This window comes from Diadema antillarum, unplaced genomic scaffold (genome assembly GCF_040938485.1).
Source record: "Diadema antillarum isolate AM-2024a unplaced genomic scaffold, OU_Dant_1.0 seq00000953_RagTag, whole genome shotgun sequence".
Classification (NCBI taxonomy): domain Eukaryota; kingdom Metazoa; phylum Echinodermata; class Echinoidea; order Diadematoida; family Diadematidae; genus Diadema; species Diadema antillarum.
This window is the reverse complement of record NW_027271801.1, coordinates 1,316,403-1,327,972: the sequence shown is the minus strand read 5'-3', so window position 1 is coordinate 1,327,972 and position 11,570 is coordinate 1,316,403. Positions and strand designations below refer to the sequence as shown.

Sequence of the window (11,570 nt, the reverse complement as noted above, 5' to 3'; positions counted from 1 at the left end):
ATAAATATACAAGACACACGGTGACATATAAAATTTTGCTTGAAGAGCAAAAAATGAAGTCAATTTGGCTACATGGGCATTATTCACCTGTTGTGTACATTACAATGTACTACAGAACAAACGTAGAATACAAAGCCTACAGGTCAACCTGCAAGTAAATGTACGAACACACGGTACATGGAAGTTATACTTCTTTCGTCACAAACATGAGAATAGTCAACAACACCACAACAAGATGCAAAACAAGTGAAATGTAAATCATTGTGACTACACTTGATGAATGATATGTGTGGGATTGTTCCTACTCCTGCAGAATACAGAGAGTATTATCCCAGAGTAGTATTCTGAGCCGTTTTAACTCTGTTTTAATTCTGCTGTAGCAAATCGGTGTTCTGACACCACTTTGAGTAACTTTGGTTTTAACTTCTGTTGAAACTTTGTTTTATCTTGTGCTCTGTGTGCCTGCACATGCCATTGTGTGCATGCCAGAGAATGAACACTTGTCAAGACACACATTAATATGCAAGGTGCATTTCATGTTCTTTTGCCCAAAGGATCAATCCTATTGGGTAAAGTGCCTTGATGTTATTTTTACAAAATTTCCTATTGGATATGATTACTGCTGTGGGTGGCTTTCATTTAATACTTAAAACACTGTTAAAACAGTTCTAAGAATACCGATTAGCAATGTGTTGCAACTCACAGACTTACAACAGAAGTTACAACAGAAGTTACGCCAAAAGTTACAATGGTGTTCAGAATACCACCCCAGGATTCAAAACAATCTGATACCTCTACATATGTAGGTAAAGCACAGGTAGCAAAAGGCCAAGGGATGTACATGCATAAACTGGCCATTCTCTGCACAAGTAGATCGAAATCTCCACCGTAAACCATGATGAGCAGGTTAAGTGTTAGACAGCTGACAGCACATCTGAAAGCCGTAACATCAGCGGTGAAGGCCGTCACGTGCATCCAGTGTGTTTGTGTATCATTTTCCTGCAATTCGTTAATGCACACACTTGTAACCTATTGATTGGCTTTACTCCATTCTGAACTGACTGATCATGCTTGCTCAATTGATGACTTAATTGTAACCGATATCTCATGAATTTCAGTGCACGGCACAGCTTGTGAGCCAAAATTGTGTTCCCTTGTTAGGCCCAGATATATCTCAATTCTCAGATCATGTTTCAAAGTTGCAAGGTGATGCACTGTCTGCAAGCCAAGATGACTCACGAATGAATTTTCCTGACAAATAAAGTTTAATATCAGTGAAAGCATTTCATGATTGAATTGAACATCTAATGCCATCAGCCATAGAGTCTGATGTCACTGAAAATATACACGTTTAAATCTTTGGGGGAAAAAAAAAATCTGCATGATTCGTGACAATCTTCCACAATAAATAAACAATGTAAACATCACAAAAACTTTTACCTCACAGTACACTATGATCTCTTCCAGGAATATATCATTGAAAGTGTGTTTTGCGGCAGATTTCACACAATGTAAGAGTGACAACTGGGGCTTTGAGCAAACACAGTTATGTGGTCATTGCAGCACTACAGCAAAACTCAAAAGGGATGAACTCTAACAGCAGTATCAAGAAGGTAGCAAGTCATACAGGAGAATTTTAGGGGGACATTTGAAGGTATAGGTCTCTTGCCCGAACACTGACACCTTGAGACCTGGCAATAGTGGAAATATACAGCAAATTCTTGCAGAATACACATATCATCCTGTAGCCTCAAAGACTATCACCGTCACTTTTAATCTATAGTATGCCACTTTTCTTTCTCTCTGGCTGGTATATATCCACTCATTCTTTGGTTGTTTGGCTGCTGATGCATAAAAATGTTTCTCCATGACGAACAAGCTGGTAATATCACTCTGGACTTGGACAAGACATCAGGCAGGCTATGAGTCCTTTCTACTGCAGGAACATCACAAGACCTCGTGATAAATAACTCCGCTGGGGTAGATCAAGGAGCCACCTGTCTGCTGCCAGAGTTTATACCCTAACCTATCCACAATTCTGCTACAACGGCGCGATTGCGACGGGTCAGCGGATGTTCTCCGGATCCATGGATATGTCTACACTCTGGAGTCCTGTCTCTCTCGACTCAAATCTTAAGTCACAAAGAATTCTTCAAGGGCAAGGGCGGACGCCTCACTTATTCGAGAATCTGTCGATTAGTTCTTGGAGGGGTGCCAGCTCTTTCCGGTCGATGAGGTTGAACTCCTGGACGAAGTAGATGAAGTGCTTGAAGGACGTGTTGAGGTGGGCTTCCTCCGCCAGGAACACGATCTCCTTGAAGTGCTGGTGGTAGATGTGGGCGTACACCCGGAACAGACGCTTGAGGATCGTCTTGGCAATTGTCATGAAGTTCTTGGGGAAAGGCACACCTATTGGAGAACAAGAAGGCAATTGGTTAAGTGAAATGGGGAAAGGAGAGACTGTCTTCATTGTTCGTTGGTGGGTTTTTTTTTTCTGAATGGTCATTAAAGTAGTATATGTGGGACATTGCGCAAATTTATGGAATTTTATGTCTTCTATCCAATGACTAGGAAATTAACGTCAGATTTTGCTTCATTCTTTTCGATTGATATGGCCTGTAAATTACAGTCTTTGTGGTATGACAACAACCGACGAGCCGCAAGTGCTGGTGTAACATTCAGGTGACCTTTGATCTACAAACATTTGATTGAAAGCATCGTTTAGTCATGCCTTGTGCACTCAACTCTCAGTTTACCTAGAAGGGCAAATGTTGTCAAATCTCATTAGAGTGTGAAAATGAGATCATTCTTGAGAGACAAAGAGGGAAGGTCCGACTGTGGCCACCTGTGGGACCACCTAATGCCAGAAGCAGCCACAGTAACAATGTGCTGATGATCCTGCCAAGGTCTCCCTGTATGTGAATGGCATTTTTAAGTCATCTTTCCCCTAATTTGGGGGGATAAGTAAATCAAGAATGTGAGGTCATCTGGATTAACCTTCACAGGAATATGTAGTGTACTTTGGTACTGTTCTAGAGAATCAAGGCCTGTTGATACAATAGCCTCTTTTTCCAATTACATGCCATGTGGACTACCCATGATGACACACTTTACATGACATTTTGGCTTGCAACTATACTTGGGTTACAATGGGAACTCTTATCATGGTACATACATGTTGCAGGTTGGATTATCTTGAAGGAGAAAAAGAGAAATCTACACACTTATCCATCTACATATCAACCTAACTATCCATCTACCTATTTACATGATCTACATGTCTATCTATCATCCTCAAAAACTTTGTATCAATCTTGTTTGAAAATAGCACCCCAATGAGCTTCAGATTCTTTTGTTGCTACATTGTAAGTTGAGAAATATTGAGATATCAGCCTTTTGTTTGTATACCAAAATTAGCTAGCTGGCTACTTAATTATGCTTCCCTACCTATCCCTCAATCTATCTATCTGTCTATCTGTCAGGGATTTCATTGTTATTGACATGTTTGTTTTTGCATTTCTGAGTAAAAAATGGATTTCAAATAAATTCCTAGTTGCTGATTTGAGAAATGTCATTGCTTTGATTGTGCGTTTGTAAACTGACAAATTATGTCTTGCATCAAGAAACATCTTACGTTCTCCCCTCGGATGTTTTGAAAGAAAAGTAACACACTGTTTGAAAGCGTACAAGTATATATTGACTTTAAAACAAACACATGAACAAGCAAAAAGATTATCATATGGGATCTGGTTGCTTGGTATGAATAAAGAATAGAGCTTTGGAGCTCATAAATTAAAGAACAGAGCTTTGAAAATACAATGTACAGCCAGAGGCAAATAAGCTGACATACACAAACGCAGGCAGTAAAGAGAGAAAGTGAGAAATAGTGACAGAGAGAAAAAGATAGACAGACAGACAGACAGACAGACAGACAGACAGACAGACAGAGAAGCGAGCCAACTCTGGTCACATTTCTGCCGGTGTCACATCCTGCTTCTCAGCTGACGGCATTCTCTCACGTCTCTGACTTTGTATCACGCGAGTAAAGGCTGCATAAACATATTGCTCTTCACTTCCCACCAGACGACAAAGGAAGACAAGTGAGAACAAAGGCAGGGGAAGAATGAATGGCATGGCTGTGTGTGAAACAGGAGATACATCCTCCCACGTGAGGGAGAGCCCTGTCAGCTAGGTGAGATCTCTCTCTCTCTCTCGACACCCACCTATTTTTGAAGGGAAGATTGTCTCGTCGTCGAGCTGATCTTGAACCCACGTCATGAGGTAGTCGATGTACTTGGGTGCTGAGCACTTGATGGGTTTCTTCACCGTCTGTCCGTCTGCCCAGTGGTACTCGTACCTGGTTGGGAGGAGTACATAGGTACACGGTTATTAACAGCATTGCACAGTGCACTCCGGTTTTAATGAACATGGTATTTATAACAACATTTCAGATACAGCAAAGTAAAAATTCAGGTTTCAAAATTATCATCTATACTAGTGTGTGTCTTTTTGTATTTTAGTACAAAGGGAGTTGCCTGTAATAAGTGAGAAAACAGCATGCATGGAGCCACCTCCTACATCATTAACACAGATACAAACACAAACATACAACACAGACACACATACACACACATACACACACACATACACACACACACACTCCATATTTACTCACTTTTTTATACAGCACACAGCAAACATACCAACAAGTAAACTATGCTCACTTGTGCTTGCTCATTTTCCCTTCCTGCAATAGCCACTACTTTTTACAAGGATGGCCACAGTGAAATTGAATATGCAAAAAAGGAAATACAAAATATCAGTTACGTTACTTTCATGAATAAAAATAGGGCAGAGTCACTCAATTCCAGGAATATTTGCCACATATCCTGAACAGACATCCACTTCAGGCATCACTTGTCCTACTGCCATGCTTTCACAAACACTACAAGTCCACTAGGGAAATGTACTGGTATTTTATACCTCACGATTATCATAGGAATGATAAATGTGTTTTGGTTTCCTTATATATTGGGTTTGTCGTTACGAATAAAATTCATAAACATGGTATTTGGGTACCGGTACTCTGAATCAGAAGTGAAATAATGACACCATCCCAAGCTTCCTTTGGCCTGACTGCTTCTGAGAGAATAAACCTCTTTGCTGGTGGACAATATGGAGAGAATCTGGGAGCCAAAGGGTTAGTCGGACAGACAGATTAGGGTACCCACATTGTCTTGTGCTGGAGATCGCCTTGAAGCTATGGAATCCGACACGGCAGCGCACATGTTATGTGGTATACGGAAAATGGGTCAAAATGCGCGACCCCTTCTGGGCACCTACAGTTGAACGTGTATGTAAATGATGAAAGCTCTCAAGAATATTGATTGTCTTTGACAGCCCCGGTGACATGAAATAATGTGAGAGTCAACACCAGTGGGGAGGTTTGTAGACACATTGGGGGGGGGGGGGGGGGTGGGGACTATGGCAGAGTAGGACGACATGAACCCTTTGTATGCTGTGAGTGTTGATTGGCACAGAAAACCCCATAGCATTGTACACCTTAGGCGTGTCTTCATCAGCCCGAAGTTTCAAGATAGCGCGCTATCTGTGTAGTGAAGATGCAAATAGCGCGCTATTTGATCAGGAAAATTTCCCCAAAAATCTTGGTCTACTTCGTCAACTAGAGCGCTAATTCGTGAAATAGCGCGCTATTTTGGGTGCGTCTCCATCGGTCCAAAATTTTCTCGATCCCTCACCACTTCTGGTTATTCAGCTGGCAATGGAAAGCGCATGTACAAGCTAGTGATTGTGTATAGTACATTACACGCACGGTGTATTCAAGGATCACATGTGTGTACTGTAGGCCTACTGTTGTTGTCATCTTTAAAACCAGGGAGGTGATTTCTCTCACCTCCCTATTAAAACTCAGTGCCGTGCTGCATGCTAGCTGTTTTTTTGTAAACTTCTTCTTCTGGTCCACTCTACCTTAGCTGAAGATTCTTGCAGATTGTGTGCATTTGGGATTTGTTTAAACATTGCAATTCGTTAATTTCATATAAGATGCCTCACTGGACGGAAGAAAGAGTAGCGTTATTAATATCCCTTTGGAGAGAATTTGCTGTACTGCTCACCTCCCTGGTTGTAGAATCGTAAATACGGTGCTATAGGAGATTTTGAGCGGGAAAATCCACTTTCGAACCGCAAGCCAGGCAGAGTAACATTGCAAAGTGCGCATGCGTCAATTTTCGGACTAATTTCCTGAAGCAGGCTGTTGGAGCTGATGAAGACGCACATTCGCTGTATCGGGCTATTTTCTAAGACCGCAAAATGTCCCGCTAGTTTGAACTTCGGGCTGATGAAGACACGCCTACTGTCCATAGTCCCTGGCATAGAAAGAGTTCAGGGTAACCATCAACTTGCCGAACTACTTAAATTTCCGTTTACACCACATTCAAATTAGCTGTGATATATAGACTAAGGTAAGGTAAACTGAGTGGTTGAGGTCCTATCAAGATGGGACTTAACACAAGACATTTATAGAATCAAGTTTCACACAATTTCATGAAACAATGATATTACTTGCAATCACATTTCGTATATGCATATTTGGAGGAAGTGTAGATATCATTACTTCCCATCAACTAGTACATCATTTTGTGACATCAATTCAATGAGAAGGAAGTTGTATCCTTCGCACTAAATCATAGTACTATGATGATAACCCAGTATCCATGAATTTTGAGGGGAAAATAAACTGTACTTGCTAAATAATTGACTAACAACTGATTTCTACATCATTTTTGCATACAAACCAGAGGAAGATTTGCGAGGTGATGTCATCATCACCGCTTCCAATTTGTGTACGTTGGTTGCAGTTAATATACAAATATACTTGGCCTTGAGAGTTTCTTGTTAAAACTATGGGCAGAGGTGACTCCAAACTAGTACTATTCACTGAGGGGCGCAGCCCCGAAGTGAATAGTACTAGTTTGGAGTCACCGAGGCCCATAGTTTTAACAAAAAACTCGAAAGTAGGCAAAGTATATTTGTTTTATATTTTGGATCAAAAATTTGAATAAAAAGTGAAAATCATTATAGGCTTAGCCTAACCCCGGGACGCTCCGTGTACACAGTTACACTGCAACACTGCTTGTTGGGGCTGGTCGCAGTTAGGCTTAGCCGCACTGCGGCGGCAGCGCAGCGCCTGCAATACGCAGCAGTGCGAGAGACCGGAAATTGAAAAACGTAGCAGCCGTGGCACCGCCAGAGTTGGCCGTCGCATGTATCCAAGCGCTCGTATGGCCGCTGCACACCTGAACACTAGAATTCGGGACCGGACGTGGACGGACTACGTACACTTGATTGTAAAGAAGATGATTGTGACATCATTTTGCAAATAGTATATACTATTTGCAAAATGTCGTCATAAAAGTGACGTCATTTTGCAAATAGTACTTCATGGAGTGTCAAACACACCAACACTCTAAAATAGTTCAAAATACCTATAATCACGTGAAGCTCTTTTAACCAATCAATGGAAGACAAATTTTTGATCCAAAATATAATATCCACTATTCGGTGCAAATGTGGGAAACTTCAAAATTCCATAACTTCTCCACTTCATATCCTTATTTTGATGATGCATCACTACCATCCTGCTCAACTGATTTTATTCTATTTATCAACACCAACCTGAGCACAAAGTGGAATTGCACTTTGATGTGACAGGACTCTGACTGGATGGTGCTAAGGCTCCATAGATTTTTCCAGCACGACTATCTTGCCTGTGGCATGCATATCTTGACTCTGATTTCCCAAATCTGACACGAGCCCTTCCAAACACTTTCTAAAGCCTCATTAATCCACACAATCCCTACCATGTAAACTAAATCCTCCCCCCCCCCCCCCCTAAAGCCAAGCCAGGAAATGCATTAATCATAGTTTATGTTGCTCATCTCTCGGCACTGCCCATGCTATCCAGGGATGTGGATTCCAAGGGACTCTGGGGGTCACAACATATCACTGATACACACAGGTTGCATTACCTGTTCCTGCCTGTCACAAAATTAGAGATTTATGCATTTCATTTTCCCATTCTTCCAATGCAAAAGTCACGGCGTTATCAAATCTAACAATGTGATGTGTTTACAAAACAAACTGATAGCTTAGAGTTTACTTGAACCTAACTTTTGGTATATCATTACTGTAGGTCACTACATGATTTTCTGACCAATCATTATGCTAATTAATTCTATAAGACTTGATGAAGAAGACAGAAAGACAACACTAATTGTAATGGAGTAACACATGTGCACTGTGTGTCTAACGAACAGTAGACGGTGGAGGGAAGGAAGAGGTTTCAACGATAAACATGTATCTTTAGCATCGAATATATTGAATACTGCAAGAGAAGATCTATCAAAGCGATCGATATGTTTTTATTAAAGAAAAGTCGAACAGAATTATCATGCGCTCAAAGGAGATAACAGAAGATGAGAACACCATTTTCTTAATATATCTCCGCAGCAAAAACGAGACACTTTTTCTTAACTTTCACATGTTACCTTGGTGCCAGGTGTCAATCACAAAATAAATTTCACATAATCTCAAAGGGGCTGCAAAATATGGAACCATCTAAAGCATTGCTAAGATTGAATGAGCACTACATGGGTGTGCAAAAAACAAAAACAAATGAAGAAAAAACAAAAATTTTCAGAAGAAATGTTTCAAAAGTTTCAAAAGGGGTACCAATAGATCACAGAAAGAGTAGATCTGGAGACTGAAGTTCAGTGAAAGGCATCTGGGGGGCATTTCATGAAGCGTTTTGGTCAAATATTTTTATACAAACTGTTACAAGCTACTGAAATCCTTTCATTTGATTGGCTGAGAGCAAATTTGTCGGACAACTTTGTCGGACAAAATGTTTCATGAAATGCCCCCCAGGTTGCACTGATTAAAACTCACTTGGGCCCTGCTGACATGACGTGACACTTTTCCGTTGTGCAGAACTCTGTGATGGTACCGTACAGCATGTTGATCTGGTTGAAGAAATCCACAGCTGCAAGGTGAGATAGAGAGAAAGCAGACAGATGAATATTATGTACACATTTAAAGGACAAGAGATTAAAGCAGGTGCATTCTGCCCCTCTGCTTTTTTTTTTTTAAATGACTAGGTGTTCTTTTTTTCTACATGCAAGTCTAATCTTAGAAGAATGTCACAATGGTTTACCATCGGAGGCAGAGAATATCTGAGGGACTTACTGTAAAGCAAGAAATATTCACAGTCATTGAATTTTCGCGAATGGGGAGCCAATGGACTTTTCCGTGGCATGACATTTTCGCCAATTGTCACTGGCATCCAACACATTATTGTGCAGGATAAGAGCTTTTGCATGCATTTTACTTACATGAATCTTGGCTCTCACAAAATTTGCAAAACTAAAATGCATGTGAAAATTTCTGATTTTACAGTATTTCTGAATTTATTCATGTGATGTCCTATTGTTGAGGACTGTACATCAACTGATGTATCACTGCTCGCTTTTTGCATTCATGCACAAATGATGATGCAGGTAAATGGTGATTCGGGCATCTAAACCCCAAGTGCAGCATTGGTAACAGCAAGATCTTGCAGCTCTTGCAGCGAGCTTTAACGCCTTGCTTTGGGGGGGGGGGGCAACAAGAGCAAAGTGATGAATCGTAAGTTCTCATTCTCTTGTAATATCTAAAAAAAGACATCGAGACAGACATACCGGTGCTAGGGGAACTTTACATCAAAGTTTATGGGGGACCTTTGACTTCAGATTATTTTTTCCCTGAGCTTGGTGGTAGCTGTTACCAGCGACAACTGTGCACATACTGAGCCTTGGGAGGATTCTTCCTCCGGGGGCAAGATTGCAGGCAGCCACTGGGAGCAGCTGCTGATGACCCAGTGAATGATTTATGAGGGCAGACACATGGCCCATCAATGAGGACACAGCTAAACCCACAACACCATCACTGCCATCCAAAGGTTGGTGCTGCATACACACCGGTCTAATATTCGGAGCATACTTTCACATCTCAGGAAGATATTGCAACAACCACCACCCAAGTGGTCTGTGAAGATGGATGGTAAGAATGTGAATCTATTTTTAAGGAGAATGTACCCAATATGGTTTTAAGAGATAGTCTGTAGGATTTGGCCATTATGCGTGTATCTTAATGCTTCATCCCTATACTACACAACAACAATAAATAGTAGACTCCACTACAGTAGTTCACCTAAACGAAAATATATATAATATATATATATATATATATATATATTATATATATTATATAATAAAAATTACATGTACCTGCTGAAGCTCAACTATACATGATCCCAACATTTCACCCTGAGATTCCAACTTCTGGGGCATGTTTGAGTTAAATATATTCACTTTCTCATTACTTGTTCTTGTAACTCTCCTATAAATGGAGAATTGTTGGAGGAAAAAAATGACATCATTTATTGTGACCTGTCGATATTGACTTGTAAATGAGTGAGATTTGGGCTCTCTAACACTTGCAACAAAAGACATTATAAGGTTAGTGTCCTGTATGTAATAATACGTCTACTCTCGGCTTCTATCAGTGCCTCTGTGATACTATTATGCTGTCTCAAAGGTCAATGCAAATTAACCCATGGCTCTAAGACATGTATACATATTTGGCATCAGATTTCTATAAAGTGGCAGAAACCTGAATGCTCAATCTCTCTCACACACACACACAAACATACAAGAAATGCTATAGACACCTCTTTAATTGTCAACTCTCATCTGAACTTCTAACAATGCCATACAACTGGGGACTTGACAAGGATGGAGTGATTTACTGACCGACTTTGAATTCAACCCAACAGGATCTGAACAGTTTGAGCCATAGCTCACTTCAGAATGTAAACATCATGTCTGGACTGAATAGGGGCCAACAGAGGGGAAGGACCCTGCATCATTATCAAGTTTTTTCACCTTCATAAGTCCCAAGCAGGGAATTACACACAGAATGCCTCTGGCACCAACCACGTTAAAAGCATGAAATGTCAATCTATCATTCTCTTCCTCTCTTTCAATATCTTGCTCTCTCTCTTCAAAATATATCTCACTAATGGCACTGACACAGTGATTTAGGAGTACACATGCTAGCAAACTGCCTTGAATACTGATCATGGATATACATACAAATATTCAATCCGCAATGATTTGTAATCGATTGATTTCGAAAGTGTATGTCACATTTTTGAGCCATACTCTTTTCCCTTTCATGTTAATATGGATCATACACGAATATCAATAAAGTCACTCAATTTTGCTAGTAAAGAGTAAAAACACCTCATAAACCTTCACCATGCAAGATGAAAATTGCCTTACCACTTGATACAAAATTCAACAAAGCCTTTACATTCAGTGTTTTCAAGAAGAAGTCTAATTCTTGCAAGGACAGAGTAATTAAAGACAATAGACCAACAAAAAACACACAAAATAATCAAGTCCTTCACAATCAGCTGGCTGTCAATCACACTATATATAAACTATCTCTCC

General features: G+C 40.4%; 1 protein-coding gene across 1 annotated transcript in view; it reads right to left on the bottom strand.

Annotated features, from left to right (window-relative positions):
- Positions 1 to 634: 634 nt before the first annotated feature.
- Positions 635 to 11,570, bottom strand: part of LOC139741779 (MOB kinase activator 1A-like) — a 50,745-nt gene continuing 39,809 nt past the window's right edge. The window contains exons 3-5 of the mRNA XM_071652369.1: positions 8,968 to 9,061; positions 4,224 to 4,357; positions 635 to 2,409 (exon numbers count right to left, since the gene is read on the bottom strand). Coding sequence (XP_071508470.1) covers positions 2,174 to 2,409; positions 4,224 to 4,357; positions 8,968 to 9,061 — 464 coding nt within the window. The 3' untranslated portion in view covers positions 635 to 2,173. The remainder of the gene's footprint in view (positions 2,410 to 4,223; positions 4,358 to 8,967; positions 9,062 to 11,570) is intronic.